Source organism: Onychostruthus taczanowskii, unplaced genomic scaffold, assembly GCF_017590055.1.
Source record: "Onychostruthus taczanowskii isolate IOZ18803 unplaced genomic scaffold, ASM1759005v1 scaffold37, whole genome shotgun sequence".
Classification (NCBI taxonomy): domain Eukaryota; kingdom Metazoa; phylum Chordata; class Aves; order Passeriformes; family Passeridae; genus Onychostruthus; species Onychostruthus taczanowskii.
The window spans coordinates 4587215-4611910 of NW_024501126.1; the positions used below are offsets into that span (position 1 = coordinate 4587215).

Sequence of the window (24696 nt, forward strand, 5' to 3'; positions counted from 1 at the left end):
TGATATTTTTCTCATGCAAGAAAGGTTCAGTCTCAGTGTCCAAATAAGAGGAGCTGTTTTCTTCGAATTCAAAAGTTTTATTTTTCAGAAGACTTTGGACTTCTGACAAGAGTTCCACTGATATAAGATAAATGTGGTGAAAAGGATTAAGGAGCATTCCTGAAGTCCTATTAAAACCATGGGTTGACTGACTAAAATGGGTCTTATTTGACATATACAATGAAGTTGCAACTAAATCACTGATAATGGCTTGTATTTGCTCTCCAGAATTATTTAAAAGTTTAAAAATAAATTCAAGCACATTAATGTCATGTTTCACATAAAGTTCAGGGAGAATAAATTTCAAAGTTTTTGCTATGATATTTAAATAAACACTTGCACAAATCATATCAGAACCACCTAGGGAACATTCAGGGAGTGTCAAATTAAAAACAAAATTAACAAAGTTCATCACATTCATTAGCTTAGCATCTGTCTCAGCATTTCCCAGAGATTGCAGAAGAAATAAAATATGTTTTGCACTTTCAAGGTGGGAAGGTGACTTGTATTTTTCAGTGAAATTACTTAATCCACATATCCATGTGTTACAACCATCTGCTTCATCCATTGTACTATGAAAGTTTAGAAAGGAGTTAAGATGAGACGAAAAAATTGTTTGCAAGTAGCTTATGTCTTTCAGACTATTACCCAAAATTATTTTGGTAATATTCTGGAAAATGCTGATACAAACTATATATTTATCTTGAGGTACACTTTTTAAAAAAGCAGATGTGTCATTTATCTCAGTAAGAATAATTTCAAGTTCCTCTTGGGAGAGCTTAAGAATAGTAGAAAGGGAATTTTCAATGGAAAATACATCAGCACCCTTATCTTCTCCCTCAGATCCTCCTGAGATGAAAGCATCAAGCCAAGAATTCAAAACCTCTTCATTAACAATCTTCAGTACAGATTTCTGCATTTTAGTTATCACAGCTCCTACTGTCTCTAAAACACTTTCTAAACTGCTATCTTTAAGCAAGTTTGTGACTTCAAATGCATTGTTAATTACCCTTTGAAGATTAACAAGGAAAGCCTCAAGATCTTTCAAGTCATTTGAATTGCCACGTTCCTGAAATACAGATTTTAAAATCTTCATTGCTGCTCCTGTAGCTTCAACAATAGCCATAGCTGTATTATTGCAGAGTTCATCTTGAGTTACATTTAAAAGGTTTTCAGAGAGATATGCCAAATCATCTCTCAGGCAGACAAACCAGGTTGAATTCAAATTTAAGATTTCCGATGCTTCTTCAAAAATCTCGGTCCACGCCTGAAGCCATGTAAAAGTGCAGTGCAAAGCAGAAGGCACACTTACCTTATCTCCCCAGTTTGTTACATCAGACAGGACACTGTCCAATGGAAGCAGAAGTAAGTTATAAACCTCTGCTGAATGTTCTTCTGAACTCATGTTTGCTAGATAGAAATCAGTGCACCCATTATTTACCAAGCATCCTGGAGGCAGATCAAGAAACTCTTCCAAATAACATAAGAGAGCTGTTTGGAGCTCTTCATCTATAAATAAAGTTTTAAGACTGCTCAGAGTGTCATAAACAACTTGTATATCTTGTTTTCCATTCTGTGCAAGAAACTGTGCCTGAAACTCTGTGTAATTGTAAATTAATAGTAATTTTTCACAGAGAGACTTACTGGTGAGGTTCCAGAGAAGATCAAAAGTTTCAAACAGAAAATCAAAAACTAGTTCCTTATTTTGCACATCATGCCATACTTGAGAAGATGACATACTTTTTGAAACCTCATAAAGAAGTTTTAACACAGTGTTATTGCTCTTAATATTTAAAACCAAGTCATCATTCTGGTACAGAGCGAGAATTTTTGGAACAAGTGAGGCCACAATAGTGCTGTTTAATTTTTGGATATTTCTGAGGAAATCATGCACAAGTTCTCCTAATTCTTGTACCTTATACATAAAAGTTGCATTAGAGAGAAATAAAGAGGAGGTATTACTCACTCCAGGAATTGTGCTAAATGAGACATTGACATGATCACCAGACAATGATTCACCTTCAAAGAATTTTTTTTGCAAGTGTCCACTAAAATGTTTTAAACGGTCCAAAGCAGTAATATTTAACTCTGGCCAATCAGTCAGGATCTTTTTGAGCAACACCATACTTCTATTATAGATTTTATTTTCTGTAATAGAAGATAAAATTCTAGATAAGGTCTCAATTGCCTCTTCCTCTTCTACTTGACTCAAGAGAGAAAGCCTAGAATCTAGTTCATGGAATACAATTTCCACTATATGCCAGAAAAGTTCTGTCTTCTTTTTTGTCCAGATGCTCTGAAGAGGCTGGAAATTTTTTTGTAGGTTATTATGGAGTTCAGAAACTGCAAGAGAAAAATTGGTGGCAGATTCCGCCCCCTCAGCAAAATTTTTTATCCATATAATTGCATTACTCAAAGCATTTTCAATTAGAGACTTGTTTGAAGAAACCAAGAAATCAAACATAATTTTTTCTATGACTTCTACAAGATGGAAAAGATGATCCATTTTCTTTTCACCAAAAATCCTTAAGTTTTCTTCTGTCTTCAAAAACTCTTTGAAAGACGTCAAAATCCTGAAAAATTAATTGTAATTTTTTTTCTTGTTAGTTACTTAGCAGGCAGAGAAGAATTTTTTAATTCTATATTATTTCAATTTTAGAATCTAGGTTTATTTACTTAATTCAGGGAAATTCCAAATATAATTTAAATAGCATCACAAATTAATCATCACAAAATCTGAATTAGCAAAACTCAACAATTACTTTTGGTTTCAAAAAATGTGAAAAAAACCCTACTGGAAAGTCACAACCTCATTCAAATCAAAACCTGACTGCAGACAGCAGTTAGAGAATTGTGCATTTATCAGTACTTATAATCAAGCTTGTAAGCCACAAAGAGTCCAACACCTTTCAGTACATCACATTTTCAGCTGCTGAAAAGAAGAGAGTTTATGTCCCACAGACTATTTTACAGACAGGAATGTATCAATAAAATCAATCAAAACCTCTAATTTTCTATGGATTCTAAATATTTTTTTTGTTTTCTCATAATTATTGAAAGCTAGAACATTCCAATTGACTGCTTGATAGCTGAACACTGCTATTTTAATATCTACAAAAACATGAAACTGGAATGCACCCACTGATGTTTCTATTGTGTCAGTATTATTTATCAAAATACAAAACAATTACTGGCTCTATAAGACTGGTCAAGAGGAGGAGGTCCATGGTAGAAAGAGCCTTTGAATGTAAAGGCCTCAAGTTGAAAATATATTCTCTTTAAATATATTTTCTTTCTCTCCAGACTCTGCAATCAACAGAGGTAGAGCACAAAAACATTGTGTACTGCAAACAAAAGGGTAAAACTGCTGCAAAAATACTTGGTTGTTGCTTACAACTGCAGCAGCACAGTAGTTTCCTTTTATAAATTAGAACCAAATTTCAAAACACCCTACTAAATTTTTGAACAATTTGACTGCAATATCTTTTTTACTAGTTGATAATGGTTTGTTTCTTTCAGATGTATCCTCAGATGTTGACTTGTATAACATGAATCATATCTCCTCCAGTTATAGTGTTTGATACGAACAAGTAAGTACAAGCAATGAGAAAATGAGGCCAATATTCTAACTCCTGGAAACTATGCAAGTCATCCAGTGTGCCATTAGAAAGAGGGAAGTATCCTGTGCTCTGCCATAGACATTTCTTGAACCTCTGCCAACTCTGACAAACATTAACTCCCTTTATGTACAGATTAACTCCTCTGTAGACCCTTCTAGAGCAGGAATATTTGAACAGCCTGACAAAACATCATTCTTAATAAGTACAGGGCTTACAGCCAAATCTTGACATAAAGTGTTTACATTTATATTAAGTCATGAACCAGAGAACTTGAAACTGTAAGGAAAGCTCAAAAGAAATCACAGAGTGCCCTAGATGAGATTGCAAACTACACATATACAACTAATTCCATATGTTTAAAATTCTGTTTTCCATAGGCTGTAGCTGTTGATGAAGGCTTCTGTTACAAGATCTCCTGCACAACTGAGCTGACCTCTGCAATAAAAATCCTAAATATTTCACATGCACTGGACTTGATATACATGAGAAGTATTACTGAGTCACACCAACTATTTGTGGGAATTCAAATTTGTTTGCAGAACAAGATAAAATTAATGTATTGGTTCAAAATGCCAATTATCCATAGCTGCTGATTCCTGGGAATCCTGATCATGTAGTAGTCATGTCCTCTGCTGAACTTGCAGGAAGCTATATTCTGAAACATTTCTTTTCCAGAATATGTAAGCATCAGCACAATTATTTGATTGTATACAGGCTTTTCAACTACAGAATAAAAAATTTAATCACAAAACCGACAAAAACACAAATCAATTAAATGCAAAGTAAAATGAATATTCAGGTTGATCTAATTTTATAAGACAAGTTTCAGAAAGATAAGTATGACTTACCAATCATGAGATGAAACATATCCTTCTGAAAAATATGCATCTGATTTCTCATTCCATGGCTGGATCAGGGTATTTATCTCTGAAAAAAGTTTCCTGCCTTCCCTGTCATCTAGAAATTGAGACATCAAATCAGCCATGATTCTTCTAAGTTCCAAAAGGAAATTCTGAGAGAGACTGCTGCTGTCAAGCCATTGCTCAAGTACCTAGTGGATTGAATGCAAAACAGAACATCTCATAAATCAAAGCTTTCTTACTTAGACGGTACACAGAATTTGCATGTCTTTTAAAAATTCACACAATAAACAACGATATCAAAATTTCTCCCTTACAACCTCTCTAGACTCTAAATGACTGACATGACAAAGGTTCATTTTCAATACAGTTTTGACTGACGTGGACATTGGCAAAGGAAAGGGCTACAGCACACAGACAACTGACATCCTATGTGGTGCTGACCTTCCTAAAGACCCAGGAATGGAAAAAAGATGGACTGAGGCTGAAATAAACCAAAAGCTGACCTCCACAGCTGATTACTCAGGCTTCTTTTACCAGACTTCTGCCTACACTGCCAGTGTGATGAAAGATAGTAGCTTTAATATTTTTGGAGTCCCATAACACAAAGATGATGAAGAAACCTGCATGGTCCCAATGTGTAGCCCATAAAAAAGCATAAAAAGGCCTGGCCAAAACTACTGACTGCTCTCCTTTCCTTCACCATTACCTTTCTTTTAAATGTCAAGTGAATATAATAGATTTACTCTAAGAGATATTCTGTTCACCAAGACAAGTCACAGTGGCCAGCAGTTCACAATATTTCTGGTTCCCATAATAAAGAACATCAACCTGTGCTAAGAGTTTTAAAATCATGACTGAAATTATTACTGGATTTTCCTACACAGAAATTAGTGCATTAGTTTTGGCAGTCACATTGAATTATTACCTCCTACTTCATCATACAGCAGGGAAACCTCAAAGATTACCTTTTTGAGGAAATACACAGGAAGCTCTACATGTTTTCTTTACATAATATTGCAAACATCTCTAGAGCAGCTTGACACATGATTCTTCTTTTTTTTAATGGAGAAAAATATGATGTTTCAGCATAAAAACAAATACCAGTGTTAAGGTAGCTAGGTGTTTTTCTTAGGAAACACCTGAATATTTAATTCTTTTGTCCATGCAACTGCACATACGTCATTACAGAGAATGCATGGCAAGCTGTTCTGCCAGATCAGAATTTTAAGATGCTCTGCTGGAGGTTTACTTTTGTCTTGCTTCATCCACCATTGCCAGAGACAGTGAGGGGAAAAAATAAATAAACATAATTATAGTCTAGTCAATTTTCAGTTTTGCTCAACATTCAGTCTCAGGTGGAACAGTAAACAGTTTCCTCTGACAAGTCTCTGCATTGCAGTATATTTCATGACATACCCTCTTACATTTCAAATCTGATTAAGTGGACACAGGATGATAGATTATACTGCCACTGTAATGATTCTTTATAAGGATTATTTCATTTTATTAGCAAGAAAGTTCATGAAAACAATTTTATAGATAACTTAGATCTTTTATCTGAGTTACTGCTGACGACCTACATGCAAAAACTAGGAATTCAAACTATTAATTTATTAAAGTTACCCGTGCATAGAGTTTGAACTTGCTGACAGCATGAACAAGATACAGTTTGGCCTCATGCTGTGGAGAATTACAGCCCTCTCCATTATTCTCTTTGTTTGCTTCATCTTCTGGGACAACAGCCAGAGCAGAGCACACAAACTGCTCCAGTGTCTCTCCTTTGGGAATCTGGCAAGGACACAAGAAATTGATGAGCATTTCAAGAGCAGCTGCTGAATGTTATCTCTCCTATCAACTTACTTATCTAGTGAAAATTAGAATAACACATAGCTTCTTCAGCAAGAACAAAGCCCATTTAACCCAGCCTCACATTCCTGGGCACATACTTCAAACTACTCCACTTGCAGGCTGCTATATAAAATACCAGTGCCCCATTAAGGTGCTCATACAGCAGGAAGAATGATGAAACTTGTACGCCCAAGGAACTTTCACCTTATAGCTACACTGGTGTTGTTACTTCTACAGTAATTTGCAGGCTGGCACCGAACTAACTTGACAATGATGCAGTACTCCTACAGTAGAATAACTATATTGAAACAACAATTACTGATATAAAAAGCACTTAGTACAATGATGCATCTCAACCAGTGATTGCATGCAACATAGTTTTAAATTGAGGTTGCTGGGTTTCAAGAGAGTGGCCAAGAGAAAAGATTTTTTTCCTCATAGACTAATTTTTAAATTCTGCGATGAATGATTTCATATTCCCAAGCCAATAAATATTATTAATGCTTACAAAAATAATGCACACATTTTAATTTTGTTCTTGCCTTTCTGAGACACTTTACATCCTTGCTCCTTTCAACTTTGACCAGATAATTCATAAAAAAGTTTTGCACGTGTTTTGACACCAAACAAAATGGGACATTACATACAGAATTGAAGTGTTCCAAACAAATATTATCCAGGCTTCCATATTTGCTTTCATAGTTTTTTATGGTCTTCAATGTTCTAACACAAGCACAAAATATTGAGATACTAGTTTAAATAGTTACCAAGTGAGTAGCCTGCGATTTCACAGACAACCACAGATACCAAGTTGCAGTTGAATGCAGTTCATTTGATCAAAAAGGCCATCACTGATATTTCATTAAAAGGCCATTCAAAAGTCAAGGAGTTTTTTTTTAATAATTTATCCATTTGTTTAAATCAGCTATTTTTACAATGAGCTCTTCTGGAGTATAAGTTTAAACTGTACTGCTCTGCAAAGAACAAACAGATCTTACATAAATATCAACATGCTCTATTAAAGAATTTGTGGACTTAAGCACAAATTCAAAAGATGTTTCCAGTTTTCTGCAGTCAAACCAGACCACCACAACAGACAACTTCTGTCTATAGGATAGGTTAGAATGCCCTATCTGAAGAAAGAGATTTTCTTCTAGATGTGATACCTCACTAGGATATTTGATTAAGCACCACTGAGAAAACTTAGTCTAGTACATTCATATCAAGATTGCACAACTGAGAAGAAAGGATTCTTGGTCTCCCTTAATTTACACACAGAAGAGACAGGCATTCTTTGTCCAGCAAATGAGATGAAGAATGCTGCCAGAGAAGCTAATCCTGTCAGGCTCAAATCAAGGATTTGGTTTAAAAGCTTAGTGGAGCAATCCTCAGAATTCTCTACAGGATTGGATAAAAAACTCATGACTCTGCCATATACAGTTGTGACTTCAGGGAAGTACAAATTCATAAGTGTATACAACCAGACCTATCAGTATCTTCAAGTGCAGAGATTCCAGCTAAAGCTAGACATTTATTTGATGGGAATGAAGCCAGGATAGTTAACAATCTTTTAGCTGCTTCACAAAGCTAAGCTTCCGTAATGCAGGAAAATACATTCAGGATACAAATGAAAAAAAAAAAATCAAAGAGATAGACACCAAAATTTTCAACTGATTTACCTCTGTTAATCGTGCTGTATAACTTAGTACCTTCTCAATATGAGGGCCATCAAAACCAAACCTGGATTCAAGTTCTGCTTTCACAGCAAGCGGATTCCACAAAACATCTCCAAAAGAAAGATTGTACTGAAAACCTGAAAGAAAGGAAATATTTTGTTTAGGTAATTAATTCTTTTTATTCATGTTGTTTCTTGGTGGTTCTCACTTGTTGAGGTCCAAGTACTGTGTTCCTAGCTTTTTTGGGCACAGCAGGACATGTGCACCTGAACACAAATTTACCTAGGCTGAAACCCATGATTGCACTAGTGCAAAGTCAGTTAAAGTGATGGCATTTTAGCAGTTGATATGATGATGGTGGGATGCCTCTGCATAGCAATTGCCAGCAAACTCAGTAGGGTGCCATTCTGAACTGTACAGAGGCATGCAAAGTTGTGTGTATGGACTGGATGTGAATCACTACTGAGAATGAGAGCAGCAGGAGAATACCAGAAGTTCCAGAGAAATCAAGTTCATCCTCTGTGCAAGGGCTCCAGCACATCACCTTTGTTCCACATCAGCCTTCACTTTTGCAGGTGAAGTGGGATTTAGGCTGCATATTACTCTTAGCCTGACCTTCCACACCAAGCAGACAGCTGCACCTGTACATTGTGTGCTTCAGTTTGCCCAGGAAACTTGCTCCTGACCTCTTCTTGTTTTCCTGGGGCCAGCCTACCTTCTCCAATTAAACTCATCTTCCACAGTGAAGCAGCAGATGGAGAAATGTAACCCTTCAGCTGACAGCAGAATTTATGAGAACAGAAGAATGAAGCTTAAAGTAAACCAGTCATAATGCTTAACATGCATGTCCAAAAAAAAAATTGCTCTCCTTCTATCAAATGGAAGAAACTGTCCCTTGCATTGATTTAGTCTCTCTCTAAAATTCGTTGCTAAACCATGACCATTCTAAACACTATGTATTACACCAGTTTATCTGATAGTTACCAGAGCCTGATAAAATTTTGTAATCAGTATTGGTATTTAAAAAGCAGATCAGTAAAGAAGTAGGTTAGCAGTACAGCCATACAGTTTAGTCTCTGCACATCAGGAACTTAGCAGAAGATCCAACAGTTACTATCATATATTTCAAGCATTCTTACTAGGTAGTTCAAAGAAAATCTGAAGCAAATTTCTTACCTTCTAAGCTCCTATCCTGTACTGATGCAGCAGTCAAATTCAGTGCCATTTTCACCATTTCATAGAAACTTTTGCCCAATGGCATCATAGCTAAATCCTTCAGTGATGCTAAGGTACTGAAAATGGAAAATAAAAATCAAGCACTCTATGCACCCAACAACCTGAAAGGACTTGCTGGAAAGAGACAACCTTCAAGTAACTGAATAATAAAACACTTTTTTTACTATTGAAAAACCAATCTTTTATGAAATTAGAGTTTAACTGAACAAAACACATATTGAGATTGTACAGTTAGAGTATCAGTCGATTTCCATTAAGGAAATGTGTCCTGTAAGGACCAATGGCCTCTTAAAATAAAGCAAATAAGGGTGAGGAAAAAGGGCAAAATAAGGGCAAAACTATCACAAATATTCTCTGTTATCCCCACAAGAAGGCAGGATCAACACAGAATACTTACATTTTACTTCCCATCAATCTGTGGGAAAAAAATATTTTAAAGCAACATAATACTCATTCTCACAGGAGGTTAAACAAAGTGCATTACAGAATGCATTGATAAAAATATATCTATTGAAATTCTAACAAGTCTCTGTCACTTTCGCTGTGAATAAAAATTCTCTGTTAATATAACTGTAACTTATTACTTAAAATTTATGTCAAATTTACCAGTTATTTCCGACCAAGTAATGTTTTCTTATTATGCAAATAAGAATCCAGTTTTCCAGAGTGGATCATCAGTCTCCAACATTCATGAAAAGAAGGGGGAAAAAAAAACCCAAACAAACAAACACAAAAAAAAGAAAAACCGACCCCTACCATAAAACCCCACAGCCGGTCACATAGATGTGAAAAGTTCTGTTAAGTACCTCTGAGAGACACAGCAAAATTTGGTATAGACCTAAAAGAGGGAAATGTAAATTCAGAACCTTCCTACTGGCTAAATTCTGCCTTAGAAAGGAGCACTAGTATGTAGTGTAGTAATATGAAACTAGACAAGAAACAAGCATTGGGCAAGAAACAAGTGGCTTGCTTTCCAAATTGCATTAATGAGGGTAAACTTGATCACTGAAGGGCACAGAAATCTTAAAAAACCCTAAGCAAATGAAAACACCAAAACCCGTGTGTAAACATCTGAGTCTCCTATGTACTTTCACACGTTAATAGCTCAGAGAACAAGCCGAAATAAGGCTACAAATTACTCAGGCATAAGGGAAAAATAAATAAATTTTAAAATTCAAGCACCAACATAGGTGCAATCCGCATATTGTAAGAGAAACTTTCTTCCCAGTTTGAAAAAAAGTTACATCATCATATCCTTCCTATCTGGGTCGGGAGCTGTTTTTGTTGTCCTTCTAGGTTTCGTTTTTGGGTTTTTTTTAATTTAAAAAAAGACATTGGGATGACAAGGGATGGCAGAACAGCACAGTAATTTCTCATTCATGATCTTTGAGCCCTTGCTTCCCCATGGCCTAAGGCTGCTGAGGTACATGGCCAGTCTAGCACAGGCACCCAGGGTCAGAGGGCTTCCCTTGCTTTGTGACTGTGTTATTGGACTACAGTGACAGTTGCCTATCAACCTACTGCAACAAACTGCCTACCCTGGAAAACACATATATGACTTTCACCTAACAATTACCTTATTTTGCTAAAAATTCCTGTATATATAGGTCTTGGTCTATGCTTTAATTCTATGTCTTCCTCTGGATCCAGCTGTCTTTTACCTGATTCAGAACATAGTCTCTGGGGTGTTTTTCTTACCTCTTCATTTCTTGCAGAAGAACACCTAAAGCTATTTAGAAATCAAGAGGCTTAACAAACAAAACTGAGTAATTTTCCTGATATGGACCAAGTGCTACATACATTCAGATCTGATTAGGATCAAAACTATTATTTTCTTATATTCATATGTCTATGTTCTGTCTTTCAAAGACCCCCAAAATACATTACAAAGTTCAAAGCCATATTATGTGATGGGATGATTCAGGCATTGCTAACATGGAGCTGCTTATCAAAGACACCTAGGGCATCTCTGTTGAGTTTGGCAGAGACGCAAAACACAGTTATAAAGGAATCAGTATGGGTGAAAATTCTTAACACAGTTTTATAAAAGCAAAATCAGGTAAAGAGAAGAAAATTTTAGCCTCTTTACACTGTAAAGGATGCTTATTTCATTAAGCAGACAGTGAGCAGACAGTGAGAAGAGGAAGAATTGCAGATAAAATTTTAAAACAGAGCACCTTCAAGACTGTGAAATTACTTACTTTTGAATAACTTTTAGAAACTGTGTTATGGTAGCTAACTCATCTTCTGTATAAAAGCTGTTCAGTTCAAGATGAGGGAGTGAATGCAGAAGGTTCCAGAAATATGGTTGCTTGTACAGATTTTCTGCTCTAGAAATAATTTTCTCTGCTTCATTCAAATCCATCTTAGGTGGAAAAAAATAAAAATTACATGCAACACTTCCAACAACAGAAGAAAAAAAATTTTAAAAAAATTATAAAAAATTTAAAAAGCAGGTACCTGTTATTTCCCTGACCCTCTTGAATTTTAAAGCATTCATAATATTTTTCTGAAGTGGAAACATACCTCTAGATTTGGCAATATACCACATTATTTTGGTGGTATTTTGAAGCTTTGTTTCTTATATGTCTCTCTGCTCCAATGGAAAAATGGAGCTGGCGGTAAAGCTACGGCATCTCTTTCTGCTCAGAGGTGTAACCGAGGGAAGGATAATTTTTGACCTCTCAAGCCGTGCAGTGAATTTCTAAGCCTAAGGTAAAAAGATCAGGGACTGCCCAGGCCTTGCCATCCTTGCCTCACAGCTCTTTGCAGGGCTTGTGGGGGTCTCAAATAACAACTCATAAGAATGGCTCTTTAAAGGTGAACAGCCTGGGATAAAACAACTTCCTTCACAGGACTACACAATATGATGCTTATGCAAAACAGCTTTTTATCACACTTTTTTATCATGCGGTCTTTGCTACTCTAAATTAATGTCTCACTAGGGCTTTTTTGTACAATGGTGACATAAGCACACCTACAAAAAGAAGTTTGTGTATATAGAAGCTTTGTTTCTAATAATGATTACCTACTGTCAACTTAATATTTTCTTAATGTTGAAAAATACATTATTTCTATTCTATATTGCATTCCAGAAATGAAATTTCATATTGATATGGCTCCTTTCAATCAATGAGATCTTATGAGCAATTTAAAAATGTTATCTAATTTCAAGTTATTAACTGGAAATCTAAGTTTCATGAAGTAGCAGCAACAATCAATCAAATATGGAAAAAAATACATCTGACGGATGCACTTTTAAATTGCTCCTAAAAAACAAATAGTTGTGTATTTTAGCTACTAACAACCTAGATTGGTAAAAATAAGTAATCTAGAAACCATTGAACATCAAATTTACAAGACATAGTTTTTCATTCAAACACCCTTTTTTTTTTTTAGATAGTCTACTTAAACTTGACAGGATATAAATCTCTAACCATTATAATAAAGATCCTCAAATCCCAGAACAGTAATCTAGAAATAGACTGTAAAAATACTTACAGTAAGAAAAGTGGTGATGTTGTGGAGCCCTGTAAAATTAAATATTTTTCTTTAAAGAGAAACATTATTAGCTTTAGAAGGATCAATATTATAAGCAAGAGTTAGCAGTGCACAAAAGATGTTTCTAGAAAAGTAAAGGCACATCAAGCAACTAAAATCCCAAAGACAGTGCTCCATTTGATTTTCTGTGCTTCCCAAAACTTTTACTGTAATCACAAAAACAATTTAAAAGAATTGCTTACTGCTCAATTTTTTAGTGAGGCAAAACCATCATGACAACACTATACGAATGTTGTAGCTACCAGACAGCCAGGCATGTAAAGTGCCATTTCATCTAAATCTTTCTGCTCGAAAACTCAGCCAGAAACACAGGGTAGTGGGAGGTCTTCAATGTCCCCCTGGTACAGCAACAAGGCTGTGCAGTGTGGGTGGAAAAGCAACAGGAGACTCAAACCCTGCTATTTCCAGTCTCACTCCTTCTGTGCAAGACTCAAGGTCACCTAAGGTCACCAGGTTTTCCATTCCTATACTATTTACTACAACAGAAAAATACAGGGAGGGAGAGCTACATCCTCATAAACTACTTTTGAATGCATGTTAGAACAAGTAACCTTGTACTCTGATTATAATCCTTATCTTTTAAGTTTCCTCTGTGTTTTCATAACTCTCAAGTATACAAGGGCACAGTTTTAGAATGCTAATTTTTTTCTCTGATAATTTCGATGGCCACAGTATTGGTAATCATAAAATGGCTTTATTCAGATCAGCTAAAATTTTAGTTGCCTAATTTTAATTTTAAGATCAAACTATTCTTTTGTTTGATGGCTATCACTAACCAACAGTCAAAGAAATTAATTTTTAGAAAAATCACAGCACACCTGAGAGCCTTGAGTTTTCTTCCCATAGCTTTTCTAAGGCCATGGCTTTCTCTGTAGTATCAATAAATTCCTTTGCAAGTTCTTCTATCTCTTCCATGAAGCCTAGATCAGGTCCAGTGGCTCTCTCTGAACCACTGTGGGCGGTTGCACTATTTTTGACAGAAAAAAAGAGGGACAAGTGAGATAACACACTCAAATCAAGTAGCTGAAAAATGTGTACATACAGCAGTATTCTGATTTTTTTTAAACAATTTTATGTATTTAAACAATTTTTGTTTAGTTAAATTCATTAGCATGGAAGTTGCAGCACTGGGTCTCAAAACCTCAAGAAAGTGGGCAAGGTCACCTATGCCAATTCTGGCAGCAGCCAAGAACAGACACATCCAAAAAGTCTTTAATATTTCTGAACACACTCAACTTCTCTTTCAGGATTATCACATGTCCTGGTGGCAGTTCTTTGATGAGAAAGTTCAAGCCTTCCTATTGCATCTAAAGTAACAGTTTGTTTTTTCCAATACATACAGCAACAGATAAAAAGAGTATTTTATTCTTATTATTGGCTTTTTCCTGATCTTAGCTTGAAGACATACCACTGATAAATGTTATCTCTGTTATTTCTATCACATTGCTATCTGGTGACTACTCAACAGCACAATTTTCTAGCAATACTTTTACAAGGAACCAGGAGCCAGAGTCATTTAAATGCCTCTTTACAGGACCTAAAACGCCACAAACAAGTTAAAAATTATATTTAGCTTGTTACTAGGAAGCTGAATTCTGTTTTATCTAATAGGAGATTGAAATTATCTTAAGAGCTACAGCTTATCTACCAAAAATATTGCTATTTTGCATCAAAACCAAAATTAACTGTCACAGAATCAAAGAATGGGTCAGGCTGGAAGGGACCACAGTGGTCATGTGGTCCAACCTCCCTGCTCAAGCAGGGTCATCCTAGAGCACATGGCACAGGATTGTGTCCAGATGGTTCTTGAACATCTCCAGTGAGGCAGATTCCACAACCTCTCTGGGAACCCTGTTCCAGCGCTTTGTCCCCTGCACAGTAAAGAACTTCCTCATGTTCTGGTCCATGTGTGTCAGTTCTGCCCATTGCCTCTTGTCCTGTCCCATTTACAAAAATATAATAAAGAGTTATATTCCTTTCCCATCAAGCTTATATGCCAATACTTGCTTTCAGCACAATTTTAACTTATTGAAAGAAAAGCCTAATGAGATCAATTCACAAACCAAAGAAAGCTATCAGTCACCACTTTCTCATTCTCTTATTTCCCTTTCCCTCCCTCCCTGATTCTCATTTGTTCAGACACTTACAGAGCTGTTTGCAACTTCAGATTAAGGGAAACAAAGAACATTTCATCTTAAAACAATCAAGTTCTTAATTGTTTCAGTACAGCTTATTTTGATCCCAACTTGGCTGACAGACAGCAGGATTTTGGAAAAAACTCTCACCATCCTCAAACTTCAGTGGGCTAAAGGCATATACATATATGTTCCTCAACATATATATTTCCTTTTTAAATGGAGTTTTAAAAAGCAGCTTTCTGTTGATCAGAAGGTGGCTTTTTGGGTGACTAGTAGTTGCACTTCAGCTGTTGTCTTTGAAAACTACCTCATAAATTCCAATATTACTGAATCTCCCAGAGCCCAAAATTTCAGACAGCTGAGAATACTCGTGTCTGGCAAAGAACTGAAACACCACATACATACTGAAATCTTCCTAGCGCTCTGCTTTTTGACCGTGAGCAAGAAGCCAGCACTTGATCAGAATAACAGCAGCCACAGTCAGGACATTACAAAACCAAAACACTAGCTCAGCTTCCATGGGTTTTTTCACAGGTTTTGGTTGTCTTGGGTTTCTTTTTGTGGGGTTTGGAGGGAGTGGTGGTGTTAGATTTTCTTGGGGTTTTCCCAACAAAAATAGTTTAGTTGCTGAACATAAAATTGAAAGCTAAACTCTCCTAAGAAGGTCACTTAAAATAAAAAGTGTTCAGAGGAGTGCAGTATTTCAACCCACACCGTTTGTCCTCCAAACTAGACCCAAACCCCTAGATGGGGTTTGCATCCTCATCTACAAACCTTCTGGTTTTAGAAACATTGCAAACAACAATGCGCTGAGAAAAAAGGCCTTAATCACATATGAGCACACTGCAGGACTAATGCTGTCTCCAGGGGCTGCTGGGGCTGCCTGGCTTCCTGCCAGCAGCCAGGGACACAGACAGGAGTGACAGAAGGAATCAGTAATTCTTTCTACTCTATCCCCATCCCCAACTCTGCTGCACCTTGGATCTGCAAAGCATGGGTTGATAAACAGCAGGGAGCATGCAATAAAAAAAAAAACATCCTCGTGCTTTAGCCTCTTGTTTGATGCACAGCAAAAGCACATTAGACAACACAGGCTGAACTGACAGCAGGCTCAGCTGGGCTGTCCTTTCACTGCTCCCAGGCTGGAGGACTAGAGATACAAGCTACTGCCCTGGGAGGTCCCACAGAGCACAGCTGGGGAAAGGAGACTGGGAAAATACAGACTAGAAATATTAAAGAAAACAGCAAACAGCGCTTGGAGTATGGTGGCCCTGAAGAGCTAGAGGGCACACAGTGCAGGGAAATCATGTTGATGGTAAACGTGGAGAGGGAGCTGAGAAACTCTAGGGGGTTGAGGATATTTAGGGCATGGCAAAAGGAGCAAATCCAAGGCATAAGACCCAGCTGTTACAGAAGAAAAGGCACATGTGCAATCTGAAAGACCCATAGAAATGCCACTTTCCTAAGCACAAGCCTCTCAGCAGTCCAAGAGCAGCTGTTTGGACGTGCTGGCTGTGAGCTATTAGCTTTGTGGGGATTTCCAGGTCAGCTGCCATGTCAGCTAGCTGCCATTTGTGACCCTCTTTTGCCATCATTGTCACAGACCTGCCTCTCGCTATTCTTGGATCTGAGCACAGCCTCTTTATGAAGGGGAAATGGCAACAGGTATGACACTGGTTATCAGGCTCAGTTTTATGAAACATATTAAATTATTACAGAGATCTTACTTGCTGAATATCCATACTAAGATTGAGGGATTTTATATAGCATGGTAATAGAGGACTACATTTAGCTCCTAATAAGAGTGCTACAAGTTACTACTGATCTCTTAATTCAGCACAGGTTATACAAAATTGCAGGAAGATGTCACCATCTTGCCAGAAAGATAAGAAACTACACTTCAAAACCAGCTTCAGAGACAGTCAAAGCAAAGGATTTTCAGCCAGTGTGCCAACAAAAGTACGTAATTGTTGTACTGCCACCCTCCCAAAGAGCCTTCAAACTGTGCTTTCTGGAGCAGAAGGCAGCATTAACTCATTTGTGTGTGAATGTGTAAAGGAAGTCCAGCAGCCGTACCAAGGAAATTCCTAGCAGCAGTTGCTAGGAACAGTAAAGAGGGGAAGCAAGGGATAATAAAAAATACAAAAGGAGGAAGCAGTAATTTGTAGGAGAGGACATACATAATTAGAACTGGGGTGTTAGAAGAGGGGGTGGGGGAGTTTATATATAAAATTTCATTATCATCCATGGTAGCTCTTCACTCAACTGTACATTTCCACAAAGTTCACGAGAACAGAAATCAAACTGAAGACATACATTGGTACAAGTTTTGATTGTGACCAAATACTGCAAAAGAGCAACAAGACTGCATCTCTTTGAGCATGTAAAAGCAATTGTCATTTCCTAAAGCCATTACTCAGAAACATTAATTCTGTCCAATTTACTCAGTTACTCAGGATAACAAAAAAAACATTTCAGAGTTCATCTGAGAACTCAGCTATGATCTGAAATGCCTTTTAGACTCCTGATTTTCATAAGCATCTCAGCAAACTCGTCTCAACCTCACCCCTGTCACCACTTTAATAATTTCTCTCTAAAATTGCAAAGCCCCAGCTGGCTTCCATTCTGCACTATATCAGGGTTTTATAAGTCTGGAGACATCAATACCAATACACACACTGGACTGTGTGTCTCTCACAGAAAGATCTTTCTCTTCCATGTTGATACAATTATAACCTTCCTAAAATGCAATGGACTGAAATACATAACAAACTAAAAAAATATGTTCTTCTTAATTTGCTCTAAAATTAAGAAAACCCGTGTTTAAATTTCCTTTTCTCTACAACTCCGGGAATCTATAAGCCAGGTCACAAAAACTGCTTCTGTTTTTCAGCTACACAGCCTGCAACTACAAAAGTAAAAGATGGCCCAGACCACAGAGCTAATACTGCAGAAAGTTGCTGCAGCCATAAGCTATCTCAAAGAACTATTTCTCATTTGAAGATATATGCCACTAAAGAAAAAACTGACCCTTTAAGCAATTAGTACACAAAGATTTTTGCTGACGCTTAGACCTTCCTTGATTTTATTCCTCCACACCTGCTGTTGTACATGAGCTCTTCTGATGCTCCTCCACTGGAGAACTCAGGCCAGGTATTGATAAAGCAAAAGGTTTAGAACAGTAAGAAGAAAGGGGCTGGCCTGAGCAGGGCTGCTCCAGGAGGGGGCCCAGCTAGGAGCTGGGACAACCCTGGAACAGTCCATGCCCTCACCAGTGAAACACAGTCCCCCAGGCTGCCTGCAGGCAGGCACAGGGGTGTGTTACAGGCTCCAGAGACAGCCCCAAGAAGGCAGGGTGAGCCCAGGAGCCCAATCAGGTGCAAAAGGAGACAGAGTTACCACATGGGTGTGAGTGGCACATCCAGCAGAAGTGCCAGAGACAGACCTGAGATTCTACCACATCTACTGGGTGAGGCTGCTTAGGCTCCTACCACGTGTAGCTAAACAAACTAATGTGCTTAGAGAAATAAGCTAATAAGGAGAAATAAACAAATGTGCTTAGAAATTATATTTTAGAGTCTTGGTTTAATGATATTTGTGGTTCTAAGTCTGAGAATGGCTTAATTTTCTTTTAGGTCTTTGAGAAGTCTAACTAACATAGATCTAGGAGTCTAGACTGCAAGGGCAAATCCCACCATGTTCTGCAAGAATCGCCAGGGAATCCAGAGTACTGGAAATCATGATGTTTCCATGCACATGCATGGAAAGGTGTGGGTGTAAGGCCACAGGACTCTGGGGCTGTGTGGTTTTTATCTTATTTTCATGCTCTCAGTTTTACACTGTGCTCCACTAAGTTGTGGAGTGGAGTGGGGAATGGAACATTCTGGAAAGAGCAAGGAAAAATGTCCTTTGTCATGAATACTTCCTTGTTCCTCTGCTCTATCAGTGGGTATATCAGGCTAGGGAAGCATACCAGTGAGCTGCCAGCCAGCAGCTTTCGCACTGGCTGAAAAGAGGAGCAAGGAGCCACAGAGCTCTTGCAACTGGATGCTTTCCAAAGCATCAAGGAGGTGGCAGATCTTGCTGCAAATCAAAGTTAATATGGTTGTAGGCTTCAACTGGCTCATCTTCTCACCACATCACAGGCTGTTGCCTGAAGGGACAGGGGCACATCTGTGAGGGCACAGCCTGCAGCAGAATAACTTCACCCTGGGCTCAGCCCCCCTCAAGGTGGGGGGCTGCTCACTGACAAATAGCTATTTGTGGTTTATGGATTCCATGGAGGTTCCAGCAGTAGTCATAGAACTACTTACTTCCAAACACAGCTACTACATTTCAAAGTGATAGCACCAAAGTGTTACATACTGTGAAAAAAAAGGGTCAAGTGTCCATGCAAACTATGCAGTCTCTGACTCACTCTTAATAAACACAATATTATTGATATAAAAAAAGGTTCCTTTATCAGGCTTATGGTTTGATATAAATCCTTGAAGGGAAGACAATTGATATTACTGTTCCTATGACACCCCATCTCTCCAGTCAACAGGGACTGGATTCAGTTATGTTTGACTGATCAAACTGACAGTCTATATTCCTAAGGCTGTTGGCAGCCAGCATAAGTCAGAGCAGCCCTGAGGTTGATTTAATTTATACTGATGGACCTGGTGGAACAGGCTGACCTCAGAATGAACTTCATCCTACCTTTTTAGCCTTTTTCTTTACCTAGGCTATATGCTACTCAGTGCAGCCTATTGAGTGCATAAATATGGATACATGCATGCATTTTATTTTTCAGTTGAATAATTGAAAACCACTGAATAATTGCCCTGATTCTTAAGTAGGTCTAAGACTGCCTCCAGGAAATTCTCTCCTGATTTTCTATTGAGCTGGAACATAATTTGGGCAGTTCAGTCAAAACAGTGTAAATAATCATGCAGAGCAGACAATATAGTTCATAGTTGCTAGAAATTTAACACATTTGGATAGCATCTGAACTAGTGATGTAAATAAAAGCTGTACTTTTAGGGAACAAATTTTTAAAAGGCTAGAGTTAGGGTAACTCTTTAACCCAGTAATATAGAATTTCTACTGTAAGAGGTGACAGGCTTTGTACTAAGTTTGAAAGACCACAGCACAGGTTTGGTTTGCCTGAACTTGGTTTGGTTTTTTTGGTTTGTTTTTTTTTTTTTTTTTTTTTTTGACTTGGGTTCACTTTACCTTTTTTTATTTTCCTGGCTGGACAACTCTGGAATTTGCTTTTTTTCACTTGTCACTGCATAACACCATCACAGTTTTATACAGACAGAAGTAGCAAGTGACCATTTAGTGCAAAATGAGATATTTATGGCTAACAAGGCAGTGCAGAAGACACAGGCCCAGTATAATAGGTGAGACCTTGAGAGGTGAGGACAGATATGAACTGCACTGGAATATAATACAGGAGTATCTGGGATGATGAGAGGTGGGGCACAGGCTGGTACTGAGGGCTAGAAACAAGTCACCAGTGTTTAGTTCAAATTCAGAACTGTAGCTGGACAAAGCCAATTTCTAAGCATCAAGAAAAAATTGTAGGTAGCTAACATATGCAAAAAACACCATATACATTCAAGTGTATAACATAAGCTTGAATGTATCCCAGAGCTGCAGACCAGTGGAAACAAAGTAGAAAAGCACACTAGCAAACACAAGTGACCCCAAGTGCACCCTCAAATGAAAAAAGAAGCCATCAACACCACATTCCTCTGAGTAAAATACTGTATATCATGACTTGCCATAACAACCCCACCTCCATCCATCTACAGCTGTTTACAGGACCCGGAGCACCAGTGGAAAGGTGAGCATAACCCCAGAGAAAGGACTGGATGGAAACTCAGTGGTCATGTAACAATTTTAACTGTATTAGTGGGAGGAGGAGGAGACAGAGGAGAATTGTCATACAGGTATTTTTGTCTGTAAGTATCTTGTGTAATAATGCATCTTGACTAATACTGGCTTAAATTGTTAAGATGTCGATTCTAGTAACAAATTCTACTTTACGTATAACGTGTTTGCCCATAAATAAGGTTTATTTTGTGTGTTCTTATGCTCAATCAACAGTTCTCTACATGTACAAATAACTGAAGCAGACCATCTTGATCAATAGATGAGTATTATGGCCTATTACTGTGATACTGCAGCTTCCCAACTTGCTGTATGCTGAATTTATTGCTACCTATAAACTTCTACAATAATAAACCATAAATATTTGGTTCTCTGACACACCTGGCTCAGCCTTCAAAGATCTTTTGGTAGATATTATCAATTTTCTAGGAATAAACATACAGATATAAATGTTTATATTCTGATTAGCTGAACGTAATTTGACTTTGTTGTTATATATTTTGAAAGGCTGTTTATGACTGTACCCTTCAACCAGTTTGCATAAGTGTCTTGCATCTGAAGAATTTTTGGAGTAGATGAAATTATTTCATTTCTTAAAGAAAAACTCCAAATTAAAATCAATCTCTTTTTTTTCTGCATGCTAGGATCCTGTGACAAGGACTTATGGGTAACTTCTAAGTTCTTTCTTATTACAGAACTTCTTTGTGGTCTTATTTGAAAGTTATTCTTGTTTTGCTTTTCTGGGTTCACTTCTCCCACTGCATATACTCCCAAACTATTCAAAGCTGAAATCCACATATCATTTTGGTGCTCAGCTTCACTCACTTCATGTAATAAAAGACTTTCAGTAAATTATAAAAGTATGCTCTCACACAACATTACAGCAGCAAAAGGGAAAGAATATGACAAGGTACAGCTATAATTTTATCCCCCCAGAGTGTTCAGTATCCAAAAAGGCATGAAATGCCCAAGAAATGTAAACAAAAATTATCAAGAGGTACGACTAAGGCCTTATACCTTTTGCAGTCATAAGAACACTGAAGGAAACTTTTAGCACAGAATAACATTGCTCCTATTTTTCCTATCTACGAGGCAGTAAGAGCCTTTTCTGTAAAAGAAGATGCACTGTGACAGTGGCAGCTTTGTCGTAACCCACCTAAAGCGGCCGTGTCTCTGCGCTGTGTAACTGGTATTCCTGCATCTTGAACCAACGTTACAGAAAAGGGTCCGCATGAAAGGATAAAGGCCCCGACTCGGTAAATCACGAGCTTCTAAGTAACCTGAAACCAAGCAGCAGCAGAAATGGGACCAGTAATATTGCATTTGCAAACTATACCATCATGTTGTGCTTCCTTTTCCTAAAAAGCCTCTTTGTCACCTGCAAGCAATGAAGTTGTATCAATGTCAGTTGTCTCATTTAAGAAAAACTCAGTCATCACGGAAAATGAGTAACCTCTGTGTCAGATTGTGACAACAAGCTACATGTGACATTTGAAAGCAATCTTTGAAGAGCTGATTTTCCTGGTAGTAACATTATTGCAGTATCATGTGGTTGCTAGCCCCTCTGCCCAAAATCATGTAACCTGGATTGGAATATAGACTTCTGCACAAAGTGATATTTCCTATTTTCTCACAGGCTTTCAAAAAATCAAGGAACTGGTGTTCAGCAGTGTCTGAACATGCATCAATCAAGACTGTCTAAACAGCTACTTTTCCACATCTCTAGAATTATCCACAGCTCTCTATAAAGTAAATATATATAATGCAGGCTCCATTCTCTCCAGATAATTCACTCTACTGATCTAGAATTGTTTTACCAAACTGATTTTTAATGTAGCTAAAGCTGGTTTATCCCCATTTTACTGCATTGGTGAATAACAGAATAATAAACTGAATAGATAATAATATAATAAATAACTATTTTCTAAATTAATTATATTTTGACAAGATAAAAGCAAAAATAGCTTTATAAGGTGGAGAGAGTTTTGAAGTGTTAAAGGAAATGGAAGAATTGAACAAAATATTAATTCTTAATCCCAGGAAGTGAGTAGGGGTGAGGTTCATCTTGTCTAATTGTAAATATCCACCTCTGAGGCAGTCATCTAAACTCCATTACTCAGTAGAAAGCAATAAATACAACTAAAACCAAAATAACCTCCCTCACTCCAAAGCTGACATTTAAAAGTTGTCTTACCAATCAGATCGTAAACTTTGCATCTCTTTCCCACATAAATACAACTTCCTCAGACCTGCAGCTGGACAAGATTGAATCCTGCTGTAGGACTCTTTCCATTGACTCCACTACATTTAAGTGCCCCCTTCTAGGATGTCTTTAGTGTTTGCTAAATACTTCTACAAGTAGAAGCAGCCAAAATAGAACACAAGTGAAATAAAACATACAGTTTTCCTTGTATTTTGGGGGCTCCTGGAAGCGGATGGCAGCTAGAATCAAGAAAAGTACACATGGCCACAGTATTTCAGTGAGAGAGAGGACCTGAAAAAGGAAATCAGAACATCAGAACATCAGTCTATAGAACATAGGGTTTGGGAACAAATCATTAAAATTCATATGTCTTTTACTTTAAAATAAAAACATTATATATCCTCTCTACAACTATTTAAGGAAAAACAAGACCATTAAAGCAAGCTAACAACTGACACTTCTATTGTAAATCCTTATAGCTTTGTGAAATGCACTTCTTTCAGAACAGAAAAGTAGTTTTCATTTCAGTTTATACTGTTTGTAGATACTTTCCTCAGGTCAAGACAAAGACTGGCAACATAATGATAGTGACCTTCAACTTTCCCATACCTGAGCCTACTAGGAAGCCAGCAGCATGCTGCACCTTGGTGAAATTCTTCATGCTCCCCTGAGCCCTTCCTGGTGGCAATACCTTCTTGTCCTTCCTTGACTCCCTGGCTGCTGCCATCACACCCTTTCTGTCACCTGCACTCAAATGCTCTCCAAAAGCCACCTTTGTCATTTCCAGAAGGGAAGACCAAGTGAGACCAAGCTAACAGGCCTGAGGCTGCCCACAGCCACATTTCTCATATCCCAGTGTTCCCATTTCCAGAGCCACAATAAGGCACACAAGCCAACATGCAGCAGGACTCAGATTTTGAGTGTGTCTTCTCTGAGCAGATTGCACATACACAGCACACATTCACGCCTCTGTGGAGAGGGCACAAACTCCCAAATTGATTGGAAGGAAGAAAAAGAAACACCAAGAAAAGCAATTGTGCCAGTTTTAAGCAGCAGAAAGGAAGAAACAGCCATTCAGCCAAGTTTCAAAAGACTTCTAGATTCACTGATGACAGCATTAGGAAAGTATTAATAGGGACAGAAACACAGTAGAGGTGACAGCCATGCTGAAGGTCTCCCATTAGAGGCTGTTCAGAGGGATTTTATTTCTAAACTGTCAGAGTTGAACCAAATCCCATCACAGAAGTAAACTTGGGTGTGTCAGAAAAATGCCTAAGAATCATAAGAAAAAATCCAGTGGCTGAGTCTTCCCCTTGGAGAAGGACACCTGTGCTGGACATTAGACAAGGAACTAAGATTTCCAGAAATTTAGGGATATCGCCATTTATCTAAACTGATCATACTCATGATCAAACAACGCAGGAGCCAGCCTAATAAAAGGGAGGATTGTGCTTTCAGTCTTTTAGGGGTCACCAAGAGCCTGCTGCTCCTGAGGGTGCAGGGATCTGTGTGTGACACCCAGCAGGGCAGGGGATCCATCCAGGTACCCCAGAAGGGGAGCAGGGCAAGGCCTGCTATCACAGCCAGTCTTAACCAGGAGTCCAGATCCTCGGCCAATGTCACAGCACGTCA

At 37.8% G+C, this 24696-nt stretch overlaps 1 protein-coding gene across 1 annotated transcript in view; it reads right to left on the bottom strand.

Annotated features, from left to right (window-relative positions):
* Nucleotides 1–24696, bottom strand: part of ABCA13 (ATP binding cassette subfamily A member 13) — a 168646-nt gene that overhangs the window by 140892 nt on the left and 3058 nt on the right. The window contains exons 2-10 of the mRNA XM_041411692.1: nucleotides 23262–23355; nucleotides 22018–22141; nucleotides 13662–13810; nucleotides 12784–12812; nucleotides 11484–11647; nucleotides 9223–9338; nucleotides 8050–8183; nucleotides 6146–6310; nucleotides 752–1954 (exon numbers count right to left, since the gene is read on the bottom strand). Of these exons, the coding sequence (XP_041267626.1) occupies nucleotides 752–1954; nucleotides 6146–6310; nucleotides 8050–8183; nucleotides 9223–9338; nucleotides 11484–11647; nucleotides 12784–12812; nucleotides 13662–13810; nucleotides 22018–22141; nucleotides 23262–23355 (2178 nt within the window). The remainder of the gene's footprint in view (nucleotides 1–751; nucleotides 1955–6145; nucleotides 6311–8049; nucleotides 8184–9222; nucleotides 9339–11483; nucleotides 11648–12783; nucleotides 12813–13661; nucleotides 13811–22017; nucleotides 22142–23261; nucleotides 23356–24696) is intronic.